The sequence below is a fragment of the Malurus melanocephalus genome, unplaced genomic scaffold (assembly GCF_030028575.1).
Source record: "Malurus melanocephalus ecotype Western Australia unplaced genomic scaffold, MMel_1.1 scaffold_88, whole genome shotgun sequence".
Classification (NCBI taxonomy): domain Eukaryota; kingdom Metazoa; phylum Chordata; class Aves; order Passeriformes; family Maluridae; genus Malurus; species Malurus melanocephalus.
The window spans coordinates 1236564-1253612 of NW_026623320.1; the positions used below are offsets into that span (position 1 = coordinate 1236564).

General features: G+C 40.7%; 1 protein-coding gene across 2 annotated transcripts in view; it reads right to left on the bottom strand.

Annotated features, from left to right (window-relative positions):
* OCA2 (OCA2 melanosomal transmembrane protein) overlaps positions 1-17049 on the bottom strand; it is a 181446-nt gene that overhangs the window by 117570 nt on the left and 46827 nt on the right. For both annotated transcript variants that reach the window (XM_057368091.1, XM_057368092.1), the window contains exons 4-7: positions 10911-11009; positions 10102-10290; positions 6634-6691; positions 5723-5795 (exon numbers count right to left, since the gene is read on the bottom strand). In XM_057368091.1, coding sequence (XP_057224074.1) covers positions 5723-5795; positions 6634-6691; positions 10102-10290; positions 10911-11009 — 419 coding nt within the window. The remainder of the gene's footprint in view (positions 1-5722; positions 5796-6633; positions 6692-10101; positions 10291-10910; positions 11010-17049) is intronic.

Sequence of the window (17049 nt, forward strand, 5' to 3'; positions counted from 1 at the left end):
AAAAAAAAAAAAAAAAAAAAAAAATCTCCCTGGTAAGATTTACAGCCAAAACTGTTACCTTTTATTTCACTTCAGCTAAACTGCTTCATTTTTATCTAATTCTACGCTTAAATTCACATTACTGAGGTGAATTAACCCATCAAGGGATTTGGGTTTGTGCTTGCTTTGTGAAGCATTACTCTGTGGTTGTATGGGTTTACTCCTGGCACCAGAGCAAGGCTGCTGCTTAYGGCTGACCCAAGGGTTGTGTTTCCTGATCCTGATTTTCTGACAAGTTGCTCCTAGAGGTATTGAGGAATATAAAAAAAAAGTAACATGAGAGTCCCATCATGTTACTTTACTTTTATGTGGCTTATGTAGACCRCCTGATGGAATGGGATGCAGTGACTAAACATTTAAATTGGTATTAATTCACCAGAGTTTATGCCTCTGTATTTTGGACATCTGCATCCGATGGTTGCTTCCTTAAAAACAGTGAAAAGAGAGTGCTTTTAAGATGGAATTCATTGCTTCATTTTGGATCACTACATGAAGATGAGAATCGCTCATGAGGAACATCAGTTCTCTCTATTAACTATAAAGAGAATCTRGGATGACTAAGTCAGGAATAGCTGAGTCACTCCCCAAAATACTGAGTCCCTGCTCTACCCTCCATCATGTAATTATTTCAATATGTACAGAGGCAGCCAAAAAATCACATTTGACTAAGATTCTCTGGTATATTTTCAGACAAATGGCTGGCTTTATGTTTTCTTTAACATTTATATGTGCTATTCTGTATACTTTAAAATGTMCTTTGAGAACGCTATGTCTATGGATTAATTTTCATCAAGTTTCTGAYATAATTATATACTATTCATCCTTGTTTATGACCAGGTCACTTATGCTAGTTTCTCTAGGATTTTACCATTTTAAAGAAGGCCTTTTCCCTGAGTCTTAGCATCCATTTTTGCATATTGTCCTTAACTGGTGCTACTTCTGCATTAGTATTTGTGCTTTTGTTATTTCCTAWCTCTGTTTGTAGCTGATGAGGTTGTTTCTACATCATCCCTTTGCAATATAAAGTTGAATCATACACTTCTCTGTCCCTATTGGTTTCCCCATCTGATGAGTGCTCTATAAYCTTTTCATTTTCCTCCTTTTTTGAGTGCCAGCAATCCAGCTCCATTTTTGTCTACAGTGGGGCCAGCCTTCCTCTCTATGCTCCATCAGTTTGAGAAGTTCTGTAACAAACTCATTTCTACAGCATTTTATCAATTGTGCTTTGAGATTCTGCTTCTTGGCTGCCTCTGCACATGGTCCTGGTCTTCATCCATCTATTTAAGAGCAYGAACATTGCCTGCAGGCCTAAATGCTTAGCACAGTTCCAGCAAAATCAACAAACAAAAATGATTTTTAAATGCTTTCTGCAAGGAAAAAYTATGGAGGACAGTTTGGCAGTAGAGAACTAGAGTTATAGAATTCAAAAAAATATTCAAAGGGGAGAAAGAATTAAAGGATTAGAGAGGTTTTGTCATTCATTGAATTAATTTATACTCCCTGGAGAAGAAGCTTCAAGGAAGCTGAAATYTCTGCTAAAATCTGACTATATTCCTTGCCTCACAGCCTTTCTTTCTGTATGTACATCTTGTTCAGGGAGTGGGAATTGGTTTTTTCCATGTCATTAATGGTCACGGCATGATTGCAAGTTTTTCTAGTGATCTTTCCTTGCTCCACAGGAATAACACAGTTCCACCAATAATTCAAATTCATGCAGAAATCATTCAAACTCATGSAACTTTAGCAAGGAATTTGATACTAAGAGGTCTTACGTACACTTGCTCTAGACATAGTTCTAAATAKTTCCACTGAATCCAAAGGAAATGAGAAACCTAACCTATGATTTAAAATTCTACATATTTTTACTATTGAGACCCATCATCTAGTTTCTGAATTTTAGACTTTCATTCTGGACTGGAAGTTGATAAAATCTTTCTGAATTATTGAGGACACAAGTTCATACATGAAAATGGCCCCTGTCTAGTCAATTTGATATCTCTGGTTTTCTCTGATTTGGAGTAAGCAGATACCCATTCAGATGTTCAGATTCAGGTTATATATTTTTATTCATTTTTGTTTTGAACATAAAGAGCAAATGAGTAAGAAACATTTCACACTGAATGCTGTGCAAATATTTACTTTTCAAAATGTCATCCCTTGCTCCAAAAATTTCCCTGGGGAGATATCAAACACTCAAACAGTCAGATAATCGGATCAGGACTGAAAGGCTTTAAAATATATTTATAGAAATGTAAGATTCTTGGCCAGACTAAGGAAGAATTCACAGTCCATTCACTAGTTAATTTCTGACAATCAGTTCAAACTAGGAAAATTTAATTGCTTTGCCCATACTGATCTAACCTTTCCTCTAATCTATAAAATGAATGGGAACAAGTACAGATGTTGAGAGGTAAGAAAAGGTTGTTACTGAAGCAGTTGTCAGGGAGAAAGTAAAGATGGAAACTCACAGTTCAAGGAGGTAGGTGTGAGATTCACTCTCTTCAGCATAGAAATGAGCTGAAGATTCATCTTTTTTTTGTAAAAAGAACATATTTCTACCATTGAGAARTGTAGAAATAGCAATAATTGTATGAGGTACAGTGAAAGAAAGAAGGCATTGTATTAAGGAGACATTCTTTAAATGACAGTGAGATAGCTTACACTTTGTATAATTCCTTAAAAGCATCCATGAATCACCATTATCTTTTACTAAAGCCTAGTTCAAGTCAAAAAGTTAGTGTCTAGTTCTGCTCCATTTGTCTGTTCCCTACTGCTGGACAAAAGTTTAAAATTTGCTAAGATCAAGGCAGTAGTTATTAGAAACAAAGGAATGAACATGAAGTATATTTAAAACTTCAGAAGTTTTTTCAAGTCTGAAAACRTATGACAGTTGTGAAGAAGAAAAAGAATATTTCTCATTCACTCTTTGATCATCCAGTTAATAGAGAGACATTTCCTGAAGGTCTGAATGGCCAAAGAGTTAAGAGGAAATAAGAATGTTCATGTCTTAGAATAGGYACATGTAATTAAACAAAGAAATGTTGGAATTTAATCAGACTCTATATCTCTTCTTCTATTATGTTAATAATTACTGAWGCTCTCCCCTTAACAGACAGCCTTTAAACAAAAGATCTGAAAATGCTTCACACATTTTACATCAATAGGGATTCTGAATCTTGCTTCTTGCAGAAAGGGTCYTCTAGTCAGGCTCCAGAATAAACTTACCTCTTATTATAAAGYTGACTGTTAGAATTTAAAAAACAATAAATCCCAAGTGTTGTCAAAGACAACATTACMAATAATTTGAAAAACTATACTAAAGCTACTGAATTTATGTCTGGTGACTATAGGGAAATCAGTATTTAAAAAAAACCCCAGCCAACCACACTTGAAATTGCAGACTCAGAAAGCTTGTATTAATTCACAGGAGGCAAGATGCTGTTTCCAGAATCAGCAGCCAGCACACGTCAATGCTACATGCCAGATTTGTACCCATGGGGATGGACAAAACAATGGGAGATACAAGTGGGCTAATAACGAAGAAGATAWCGGGCAGAAAAACAGCTAGAGTAAAACCAAACAAGAGATAAACGTATAGAGAGACAGAGCTCTCATCTGAAAAGCAGGTCATCCCCCCACATCAGCTGATGAAGTGTCAGAAGAGGAAATTTCTGCCTCTGAACAAATATCAGATGGGCATGGTAGAAAAAACCCAAAAACATCTAGGTGTCACCAGGATGACAAAGGACATGAAGTCCAAAAGTAATCACTTGATTTGCTTCTTAAAAATATTTCACACTTAGTTTTGACTTTACCAGTGTATGTAGATACAGTTTTATGCMTGAGCACACAATCGTAACACACCAATGTGCTTTGGCACTTTTGGAAAGAAATAKAACTGAGAGGAAGTAGTTTAAAAAATAATAATAATAAAAATATATAGTGGTTAGTAACTACTCAACACTTAACAGCTTTTGAAGTTCAAGCAAGAAGTAAAATGTTTATTTGTATAATTTTGCATCATAYGAGCTAAGATGCTTATTTTCCACCCAAAGCCTCATACGAAAATCTCTACAGGTTTTGTGACAAGGACTACTGCAGCACACCTGCAAACCTACCATTAAATTCTTACAGTCATTCAGASAGCAGCAGGCAGTGTCCATTGGGAGCACCACAGTCTGTCAGCCAGCATAAACTGCATCTTCAGCACTGCTCTCCRAATGGTGAACATCACCTAAGCCTAGCCAAGAAGTGGAATAATTTCTTCACTATGCAACAAAGTGGAAGACAAGCACGTGAACTTACTGCTGTGCAAATGGAGACCCAGCAACAGTAAGATGGTATTCAAGATTGCTGGTGCCTTTTCCAAAACTCTTTTAGAAATGCAATCTTTCTCCTTGATTCTTCAGCTTGAATTACTACATCTCCTTGAGAAAGAAGCATAGCTTTGCTGGATTGCTTGCCTCTTGCTTTTTTCCCAGCTCAGCAACATTAGGTTACAGATGGAATATCCAGTTTTCAACACACATGGCAAACTAAGAAGCTCTAGCATTGGRTTTGTCAAGTAAGAAATGGAAATGCTTTATTTGGACTGTCTGACAGCTATTTGTCTTAAAGCATCCTAACATAAGTAAAATGTGAACACCTGGTTGTACTGAAATCCCAGTCCCTACAGAAGTTCCCTGAAACAAAGGGAATAATTGGTTGCAGAGTTAATGCAACAGCTATGGTTCCAACCCAAAATCTGCAGAGAGGAAATCCTCAAGTTATGCTATGACAGTTGACTAAAACTTGAACTTAAAGACTCACTTCCAATTCACCCTCTTTTGGCAGATGAGGCTGTGACAGCCTTAGTGCTGTTCAACACCACACCACCATAGGAGTTTTCAACTGTTTCAAGGAGGACAAAAACATTGATGTGAACAGGATATTGATGGGAGTTGACAGTTGAAGTTGTCACTGGTCCTACTAAAATTCYATTTGCTTCCCTCCAAAAAGCAATCCCAACTTTTAATTATAAATTGCCCTCAAGCACTCACATTTTCTTCCTCATTTACCCTACTAATTAGAGCACTGTATAGTGTCATTATTGGTGACAGTGAGAATGCTAACAATTTAAATCTATTTAAATAGACTCTCCCTGCTCAAAGCTATGGAACTGACCAGTTATATGCAAGAACACAGCATTTCAAAAAAGAAAACCTATTACACCTTTTCAAAACAAGGCACCTTGCAGGAGCTTGGGAAATACATCTATAGGTGAATCTTCTTTTAACACTAGTGAAATAACAATCAAGCTGATTGAAGACCAGACTGATTAAACAAGAAATRTAGTGGGAACAAGAAATGTAATTCATTTGCAAAAGCTTTTCTTTGTYTACTAACTGAATGTTCATCCCTCAAAGATTTTTCACCTTCAGATCTGTATTCACCTATGATGAATAATTTTTATTTGGAGTCAGTCTATTGCTTTTTCTTCTAAAAGTTTCTTGGTCCCAGACAGCTGCCATTCAGGACTACTTGGRTAGGGAGCAGGGCTGCACCTGAGTCAAAGGACAAGTCTAAATGCAGCCAAGGTTCTGAAGACACCCAGTCCTCTCAGGGTATGACAGAAAACACGCATCCTTCCCACCACTTTATCAATGTAACTTCAATCAGGTATTTTTCAATGGAAGAAGGATACAGAAGCTTTCCAGGGGTGATACAGCCAACATCTGCCAGGGTATACCTTCATCTGGATAAATGCCAAATAAAATCTAAGGCAAGGATAAAAAAATAAACACCCATTAGTTTGTTACACAGAAACTGGAAAAGACCTGCTAAACTTATCTCARATGCTTTAAAAAGACTCTCAAATTGCACATTCAGTTGTGAGACTTTTYCAGGTCTATTTCCACCACAGCTAAAAAGCATCTCCGGGTTTCTTAACAAGGGTAAGTAATATTCCTTCTGTTAACTTACAGCCAAAGTCATATATTTTATGTATTTTATYCAAATGTCTCTTAGGACAAAGTTATAATCTTCAGGATTTGCCCCATACCTGAGAAAATGCAGAGTCATCTATTTGCTTCCTGATAAAGAAGGCCTGCTACCCAAAAAGGATTTCCTCACAACAGCTAAAAGAATAAACTCCAACTTTTTATTTTTTTCTCAAGACTTTCAGTCTATGGTTTTGTTGATTTTGAAGATTTTGTTAAGGGAGGGCAGCACTTCGGCCCCCCCGAGGACATGCCAACCTCTCCATCAACTTCTGCCTCTGACACTTTGAAGCACTACCATTGCTGGGGCATCCTTCCCAGCACAGCTTTCCCTGTGAGCATTCCTCAGGTGTCAGGATCAAAAGACCCATCCTAAATTCAACAAGCATCCATAAGGGACCTATAAATTTGGGTTTAAGTTGCTTCTTCCTCCAATCCAATTGCTCACCCAACCACATTGTCCTGAGGGGTGACTTGTGCACCAAACAGGAGTCTGATTAGGCATGAAACTGTCATTTTTTGCCCCTAGACACTTTTGTGAGCTAAGAGAAAACATCATTTTGAACCAATTTTAAGGACATGGGGACCAGCAGAAAACTACAAATTCAATACTTACAGAGCAGACAACTACAAAGATAAAAAGGCCTGAAACTTTCAGGAATTTTAGACAGCATCTGAAACACAAAGAAAAAATTATTTACTATTTGGCTAGTTTAAAACAAATCTTTTCTGTTCTCTTAGCAGCTCTGACATTCCACAGTCATCATAGTAAGCCCTTACAGTGATAATATACAGAGAATGGACAGCACARCACAAGGTCAGCAGGGGCTTGGGAAGCCTTGGTGAGTATAAGGGCTCCTGCCCCAGGCCTGCTGCCACATGGATCTCAATGCACGGGAGGGAGGATTTACCCCTTGGAAAAACTAAGGGAAGGCTGCAGCATGAGCTGGTGCTGAATCCTGGGACCACTTGTCCTCTACTACTGCTGGTCACTGACAGACCCAGAGCCCCATCAGCTCATTCTGGTCTCCCCCAGAGATGCAAAGGAGCACTGCCATCACAGGAAGGTTGCATAGACAGATGATGTCATGAGCGACTTCCTCAAAACTGGACTTCTAATACACACCCTGAAAGTTATTAGGAAAAACAGTTTAAAAACAAGAACRAGCTTTAAGAATCTTCTGCATCTTTTTAAACCAAATATACTTCAGAAGGATAAATCTACTAGCAAAACTAAATATTCTTCCATAGCATGTCTSTGTCCTTTGAAGGAATGCCCTGTTCTGGAAACATGATGCCATAAAATCTTCCGTCCAAGYTTACTATTGAGTAGTCTAGGCAAGAATAACTCTAAATTAAAATGTGGATGTTGAAAATGAATGCTCTGGGGAAAGAAATCTTAAGATTTAGCTTTTGAGGTTACCAGTTTAATCTTACTCAAAAGACAACTCAACTAAGAATTCTCTGACTGCCCATCAATATGTTATACAGATGTCTTAATTCACAGAACCCTTTCTGTTGATTTGACCTTGTTACRTATTTTCATTTTGAAAGCATCAATATTCTCATTCCATTTTTTTTTTCAAAAGTAAACATTCAAACATTGCTTGTCTGACAGAATGACAAATGCAAAGCTTGATTTAAACCTGATGACAAGCAAGAAGGAAAACATTTCAAGTTACAAGGATAATTAGCTGAAAAAGGAATAGTGCAATAAAAAGCAGCATTGACAGACACTATAGGACAAAATATTAAAGCAGAGTAGTCTGAAAAAAATGTCAGAAATAATTTTTAATCACAGTGGATATATGTATCTAAATYAATGCGTTGACAGAAAGCAACATAAATGACTGGAGACCCATTTTTGAAAAAYATTGTTTTCCAAAGTTTCTCCCTCTTCAGAATTTTCCAAACAGCAGCTAATAAAAACCAGCAGCTAATTAAACTGTGTTGTCACAGACAAACGTGTAAAAAGAGGCTACAGTCCACTATGAAATACAAGTGGTAACAAATTTACCAAACTTCACACAGTATAAAAATCTAGAGAAGGCAGAGGAATAGGGGAAGGATGCCAGTTAGGTGGCTTCTTCTAGAAATTTCAAGTAGCCCTGCTCTACTGAAAAGCAAGAYGGCAGAGAGAGAAAGAAGATAACAAAGGCACAAAAATAAAGGAATGATGACAAAAGCTATTATCAGCACTTCATCACTGATAACGTTCTTTGATATTACATGATTTAGGGAAAATACCTACTKCCAAGTTAGTTATATATTCTGTATCCTGCTTGTCTATTCTCCCCTTCTCTATATACCTATTTCATTCTGGAATTTTGAGAATTTATTATGTTATTAATTAATAAATCSTAATCCAGACTAGTTGAATTTTAGCATACTTGATATTTTTTGTTTGCACACTGGATTTGTAATTTATAATAATAATTAAAGTTATTGAAAAAAACCCTTGATTTCAAGATACAAGGAAAATAAACAAAAGGAAATTAATTAAGCATTTATAAATTCATAACCACTTGTCTGTAAATAACACAAACTGATCCAAATGAGCTGGCAAGATGTAATAAAAACAAGATTTTGGAAATGGTTTTAATAAATGTAGAATTTAGAAGGGTCTTTTCCTCCYGTCTGTTTGTTTTCATGGCATTTTGTATTAGAGAAGCAGCACTTTTAACAGCTTACATTTGAGATGTGATCAGCTTTTGACTCACCCGTGGTTTGCAATCTGTCTCTTCCTACAATGCTAATCTGGCACAGCAATGCAAGTACAAACCCTGTGCCAAATCCTATGCTGATATATGCCTCCAGCACAATCCTATTTGACTTCAACTGCAAATGCATGAAGTATAAATCTATGAAGGATTTCACCCTCTCTTCTAAGCCAAATGATTTTTAGTCTGATCTGCATATGGTGTGGGGCAGTTTAGCTTCATTTGCTATCTCRGCAGAGTTATGCCGATTTACAGCAGCCAAGGAGCTGATCCCACATGTACAACCTGCACCATGGCAGTGAAAATATTTCAAGGGAAGTTCTGCCAGAAAAGCATGCTCCTTCCCAGATTATAAACCTATGCTGTACTGGAAACAATGGATTCCAAATTCCCAGTTGATACCTTTGTTCTATCCAATACCAGTGAAATCTACCAAATGTGAAGAAAGAGACCTGTCAAACTTCTTTGCGTGTGCTCACATTGCACTAATCRCAATCATTGGAATTCTCCTGCTCCATTTGTCAGCAGCAGAGGGGGAGTGCAGCACTCCACATAATACTGTATGCACAMTGAAGGGAGGAAAATGATTGGGAGGTGATGAGCTAGGACAATATATAGATTGGGAAAAGATGCACTGATATCTTCCTGGAAAGGAACTGTGCATCAACAAGCAGATGCACAGCTACAAACCCTACTGGGCTATCTGCAGACACCAAACCAAACTWGAAAAAGCACTGGACCTGTGGAAGGGACCAAGGGAATTTGTAACCAAGATTAAAGGTTCTGCTAGTTAAATCCCCAGCAAAAATATTCAGAGAAAATTTGAATTTAAGCTCTTATCACATTGCTATCTTTTCATATATTAACAGATTTTATTTCCTCCAYTCCTAAAAGACCAAAAAGACTACTTTGGGGTAAAGAGTGAAATATATTAATGTTGTTCAACATAGAAAAATGCTTAGTTATATTTTGGTTTTTGTATATGTGAAAAGCTACTGTAATGACTACAGAAGAACTTTACACACATATTTTAATTAAAGTGAAGCAAAAAGACACTGAAGAAAAAAATGCTGTGGAATCAGTCAAGGGGCTTTTAAAAATGGTTTCAAAGAAATGTTAAAAGCAATGTAGAAGGTATTTAATTATAAATTTAGAATAGGTGCTAYGATTGGTTATTGTAAAAACAAGGGGCTATTGATAATTATGTAGAGTCTGTTATCAATTTCAAACCATCAGTGGCAAGATACAGCTTAAATATGGAGTGCTATTTTGTGAACTTAAATAAATAATTTTCTAGATATCTATGCATAAAAACAAATATGTACAGAAAATTTAAAAAAAAAATATATAGTTTGAATTCAGACCTCATCTTTGATAAATTGAACTTGACATGAAGGTTGTCCAAGATTTCATATTTCTCAGAAGTAGCAGATCTGGAAAAACTTGTCATTTCACTTTCCAGTTGAAACCTTTGCTCAAATTCTGCAGAGCTGTTGTCCCATGAATCATCATCTGTGGTAAAATCTGGATTATGAAGAGCCATACACTGCAACCTGTCACACATTTTCAGTAAACATAATAAAACAAAAGAGTGTTTTATTTCAACAGGTAGGAAATGCAACTAACCTTGCAGAACCTTAGGTTCACTCTGAGAAATTTTCATTGAAAATTTCATAGAAAGAGATTTATTCAGTATTGACCGAGCTCCCCTTGGTGACACAGCTGGGTAGACTAGGGGGCAAGAACAAAGACTCCATGACATTTAGGTCCACCTGAACACACCTAAATCAGAGAACCAGCTCTCTGATACACCAGGCAGATGTACTTCAGGATTTGGTGTGTAACCTCCATTATCAGGACTTTTCCTACAGGTCTGCTATGACTTTCAGTGCACCTTAGGTAATAGCACATGGAGGAAATAAGAGCACAGAACCTGAAGTTGTCTGTGCTTAGGGCTCTCTAATCATCCTGACCTCAGACCTTACATCCTTCCCTTTCCTTTTTTCAGCCCCTTCTCTGCTACCAAGGTCCTCCAGAGTAATACGTTGCGTGCAGCCCCTGCTATTCACTTTATTTCCCAGCAGGTTTGGTGTTAGGATATAAGAAAGAACCACATGCAATCAAATAGAAAAGAGCGCAGGAAAAAAAATTGAGAAAAATGAAAGTAACTCACCCATTTTCCTCTGAGGAAACCTTCAGTAGTGGTGTCTTCTCTGTAAAACTAGTGTTTTTTGACCTTGAGCTGAATAATTTTGAAAAATTGAAGTGATATCTTTGGAGGAGAGAACAAAACAGAATAGTAAGTCTGCAGTAAAATGATTCACTACACATCTACAGAATATTTTGCTACAAGTCATTTAATTAGTTAACTAGTCTTTAACAATGTAGTTCACCTAAATTAGGGGTTTCATTAAGTTTGAACTAGTCATGGTAGTTACATCCTTATACACACAGGAGACTCATTCATGTAAGTTTACACTAGCATACTTTATAAAAGGAGATAATAGGATAATTTATTTCCCATAAATGTTATTTGAGACATGGATCACCGTCTACAACACCACTAATCCGCACAGTAACCTTGGTACTCTTGATATTAGAAAAGAAAATCTGAATACGAGGAYTTCATTTCTGCAGCACAATCCCTTCCAGTTTCTGTCAAGTCTTGGTCCTGGTGTTGCAGAGAATAAGCTACTTCTTGCCATATTTCAGCTCAGCATTGTGAAGAAGCTTTTTGCTGAAGTATAAAGCCCCAAATGTAAGAAACAGCTGAAGACAATCAATCACAGTTGCAGAAGTCTGGTTTCATGCCCAAACTAATACATTCTAACTCTAAATGTTAACTAAACTAAATATATACATACGTACCTATATGCAAAAGAGTGGCAGTGACATTCAGCAAGCAGTAATTATAGGCAYCCCAACATTACAAGTGGTTTTCACTCAAAATCAAATCTCCCTGAGGTACACAAWGAGTTTCTCCATCCCCCTGCATTACCTACCATGTGCATCCTCGTCCCTGAGCAAAGATAACCCCATGGATGGGTTTTTCTTTGCTCAAGGCAGAATTAATCCACATATTCTCCCCTAACAGACCTCTGAGATGTACTGCTGGGACATTRTCTCCATCTACTGTATGCAGGGGTTCAGACTGGGCAGGGCCTGCTTGGCTGGTAGAGCTTTGGGAGTTAACCAACCAGGGAACCTTTGCTAGGTGCTGTTCCCAGTTTTTGAAAGCCCCCCCCCACTCAGTGCCTTCAAGGTGGTTTTCAGGAGTCCGTTGCACTGTTCCACTTTGCCAGCAGCAGGTGCATGGTAAGGGATATGGTACACCCTTTCAATGCCATGTTCCCTAGCCCAGGTCTTTATAAGGCTGTTCTTGAAATGAGTCCCGTTGTCAGACTCAATTCTCTCTGGGGTACCATGCCTCCAAAGGACTTGCGTTTTGTGGCCCAGGATGGTGCTATAGGCAGTGACGTGAGACACAGGATAGGTCTCCAACCATTCAGTGGTGGCTTCTACCACTGTGAGTACATAGCGCTTGCCGTGACGGGACTGGGGCAGTGTGATGTAATCAACCTGCCAGGCCTCTCCATACTTGTCCCACTTTCCCCCATACCACAGGGGCTTCACCCACTTGGCCTGCTTGATGGCAGCGCATGTCTCACAGTTGTGGATAACCTGGGAGATACTGTCCATGGTTAGATCCACCCCTCGGTCTCGTGCCCACTTATATGTGACATCTCTGCCCTGGTGCCCCAAGGCATCATGGGCCCATCAAGCTAGGAACAACTCACCCTTGTGTTGTCAATCCAGGTTGATCTAGGACACCTCTATCTTTGCGGCCTGATCTACCGCTCATTGTTCCAGTGTTCTTTGTTAGCCTGGCTCTTGGGGACATGGGCATCTACATGGCGGACTTTCACGGGTAACTTCTCCACCTGGGCTGCAATGTCTTTCCACTCTTCAGCAGCCCAGAATGGTTTTCCCCTACACTGCCAATTGGCCTTTTTCCATCTGTCCAGCCACCCCCACAAAGCATTGGCCACCATCCATGAATCTGTGTACAGGTAGAGCTTTGGCCACTTTTCCCTCTCAGCAATGTCCAGGGGCAGCTGGATGGCTTTGAGTTCAGCAAATTRACTTSATCCACCTTCTCCTTCTGTGGCCTGTGCGACCTGTTGTGTGGGGCTCCACAGAGCTGCTTTCCACTTTGGGTTCATCCCTACAATGAGGTGGGAACCATCAATGAAGAGAGCATAACATTTTTCTTCGGCTGACTGTTGTACACTGGACCTTCCTYGTCCCGGGTCACTTGTTCTTGTTCCTCCTCATCAACAAGACCAAAGTCTTCACCTTCAGGCCAATTTGTAATTATTTCACGATCCCAGGGCRATTTGGGTTTCCTATATGGGCGCGCTGAGTAATGAGAAAGATCCATTTGCTCCAGGTAGCATCAGTGGCGTGGTGTATAGAGGGGACCTTAGCTTTAAATATTCACCCCAGCACCAGTAATCAGGGTGCCAGGAGGAGCTGGGTTTCAGTGCTGATCACCTCTGAAGCGTCTTGGACTCCCTCATAGGCTGCCAAGATCTCCTTCTCTCTTGGGGTGTAATTGGCCTTGGACCCTCRGTAGCTTCGGCTCCAGAATCCCAGTGGCCGGCCTCGAGTCTCACCAGACACCTTTTGCCAGAGGCTCCAGGACAGACCATTGTTCCCGGCTGCAGAGTAGAGCACGTTCTTCACCTCTGGTCCTGTCCTGACTGGGCCAAGCGCTACTGCATGAGCGATTTCCTGCTTGATTTGGGCGAAGGCTTGCTGCTGTTCAGGGCCCCAGTGRAAATCATTCTTCTTGCAGGTCACCAAGTAGAGAGGGCTYACGATCTGACTGTATTGAGGGATGTGCATCCTCCAAAAGCCAATAGCACCCAGGAAAGCCTATGTCTCCTTTTTGCTGGYCGGTGGAGACATCGATGTGWTCTTATTGATGACTTYGGTRGGGATCTGACACTGTCCATCTTGCCACTTTACCCCCAGGAGCTGGATCTCTCGAGCAGGTCCCTTCACTTTGTTCTTTTTTATGRCAAAGCCGGCTTCTGAATCTTATACTGAAGATTCTCCAAAGCCTTACCCTTTCCCAGTGCAGCCTGGATCAACCCATGGCAGATGGTGGGGCTGTGCTTCCACCCCTGGGGCAACCGGTTCCAGGTGTACTCCACGCCCCTCCAGGTGAAAGCAAACGGAGGCCTGCATTCTGCTGCTAGAGGAATGGAGAAAAACATGTTGGTGATGTCAATGGTGGCATACCACTTCACTGCTTTGGACTCCAGCTCGTACTGGAGCTCCAGCATGTCCGGCACAGCAGCACTCAACGCTGGCGTTACTTCATTCAAGGCTCGATAGTCCACAGTCAATCTCCATTCTCCTTCAGACTTGCGCACAGGCCAGATGGGGCTATTGAAGGGTGAGTGGGCCTTGCTGACCACCCCTTGGCTCTCCAGCTCTTGGATCATCTTATGGATGGGGATCATGGCATCTCGGTTTGTTCTGTACTGCCACGGGTGCACTRTCAAGGTGGCAACTGAAACRTGCTGGTCTTCCACCTTCAGGAGTCCAACTGCAGGATTTTCAGACAGCCCAGGCAAAGTGCTTAATTGCTTAATGTCCTCTGTCTCTAYAGCAGCTATTCCAAAGGTCCACTGGAATCCCTTTGGGTCTTTGAAATACCCACTTCAGAGGAAGTCTATTCCCAGAATGCATGGGACTTCTGGACCAATCACAATAGGATGTTTCTTCCACTCCTTTCCAGTCAGGCTCACCTCAGCTACCACCAGAGTCAGATTTTGTGATCCTCCTGTCACGCCGSCAATAGAAACAGAWTCTGTCCCMACATGTCRYKAWGGAAKKAGTGTRCACTGCGCACCAGTGTCAACCAAAGCCTCATATTYCTGTGGTTCTGSTGTGCCCAGCCAACGAATCCACACAGTCCAAAAGGCACGGTTCTCCCCTGCCTCTGCCTGGCTAGAGGCAGAGCCCCTCTAGCACTGGCTGCCATTTCTTCTCTGGGCATACATTGCAGAGGCTCCTTCCAAGAAACTGGACATGTCATCCTGCCTTCCATTATGCTGGGCAGCTAGGCTACCAGAAACCAGAGYTATTTATTTCCTGGTGGAGTTTCTTCCTTGAGTCTTGTCCTCTTTCAAGTCACGCACCTGTGCTGGCAGGACAGAAGTGGGTTTTCTGTCCCACCTTCTCATATTTTCCCCATGCTCAAGCAGRAAGAACCAGAGGTCTGCTCATGAAGTGTATCCTCTTTCCTGGCTGGAGGACGTCTCCTCCTGGTGACAGGGTCTCTGGTCAGGACYGATGTGATTTRGAGAAGGCTCTCTTTAATCTCCTTCTGAGTTGCTGATGATTCTCCTCCATCTTRTTCTCTACTTTCTGTATATACTCTGACAGGCTTATTTCCACAGCTGAGACTCTTGCCTGTGTTGGGCCATGCACAGTATTTGCATATGCCCGGAGCTTCTTCGCCACAGCAAGCACAGTCTCACCCTCCTCATTGCAGTTCATCATTGCTAAAGCAGAGGCATATCCTTATGGCCCAAGTTGTACGAGTTTTAGACAAATCACTGGCAAACATTTTGCCATGTCTGGACTCCTGACTGTTTGTCATTTGAGAAAATGATCTCCAACACTGCCAGTTCTCTYAACCATTTAGTTCCTTGTTCTGTGGTCTTCCACAAGGTTTGCTGCATCTGGAGATCTTCTACACACATGTATCTTTCCCTCACACTTTTTAGGAGCCGTGCCCAGAGACTGAGAGCTTCAGACCCCCTTGCCATCCCTTGGTCAATAGCTGCATTACCTGCCAGGGATCCCAACTGCATCGCTTCACCACCATCCAGCATCATATTATCACCTGCGGTGTCCCAGACGCGGACCAGCCAGCCCAATATTGATTCATTAGGCTGTCGTTTGTAATCTACCCTTAAGCCACGAATGTTTTCTGGGGTCAGCAACTCAACAACGATTTCTGGTTCAGGTTCCCTTGCCTGTGAGGTTCCTGGCTGTCCATTATCATATACTGGGTGAATGAATTCAGTTTTGTATTTCTTTCTCTAAACGGGGGCAACTGCTATTGGCTTGGGCTTGTTATCTGGTTCAGCTGCAGCCTCAGTGACTGGGGTGTCTGCTGACTCCTCCTCCAGCCCCTCTGGCTGTATCTGCTACCCTACAGCATTGAGCAGTGTGCGATAAGCRTTAGCCAGGGCCCAGCATATTGCAATGAGCTTCTCCTTCTCATTAGAGCTGTCWCTACACTTCTCTTTCAGATATTTCCCCWCCTCAGCTGGGTTCTGAATTTTTTCAGGCAGGAAGTTAAAAACTATTGGTTCAGAGAATTCCTTCAGTATTTGSCCTATGTTCTCCCATATCTCACACCACTCAGACTTTTCCACACCTGGGGAAGGTATTTGGGTAGCCCCTCTGGAAATACCAACCCTCATTCTAGACAAGCTACAGACCATGTAGAGGAAACCTATAAGATGAAACACCAGGGAAATGGCTTCTTTAACATCTAGGGGAAACTGAACATCCCCAAAAGGTGATGTGCCAGATTTGAAGGTGAAGGAGGAGGGCTGGGAAACATCATCCCCTACTTTTCCCCTAGCAGACTTTCCGTAATTACTAATAAAACCCCAAAGCAGGTTGCAAAGACTAGGATGGAGAAACAACAGAACATATCAATTTTCAAAACTTCCCAGTACCTCTGCTAAACATTTATAAATCACTACTACACCTATAAATACAGCAATTCTGATCAATGTCCCTGATCTGTAAAACTTCTATGCAAGGGACAAAATTGTCCCTACCTGTGGATAGGCAAACAGGACTAGAGACCAGAAAGGCATTACTACTTCAAAGAGCATGGTAACTCTTAACTGTACCCCAATATCAAGTGTTTAAAACCAGAATGCAATTAATTTTTCTCTTCACTTTCTCAAGCCCCCTATAAGTTGGGCACCAAATTTGTCTTGGTTTGAGACAATTTTTTTCAGAGAGAAACATTATGGAATCAATGTTTCCTCTGAAGTGAAAAGTTTTGTATTTTTTTCCCCACCAATATGAAACACATGTTTGGGTGAAAGTGAAGAAAAAGATTGTTTATTTAACAATAAGAACAAGGTCTCCACAGGACACGGATAAAAAATTAGTAACTGTTAGATATATAAAATTCCATGAATGCACGCTGCCCTTTCCCCCACAGCCACTTGGCATGTGGTGCGGAGAAAGATGGCACTGCTCTTGTC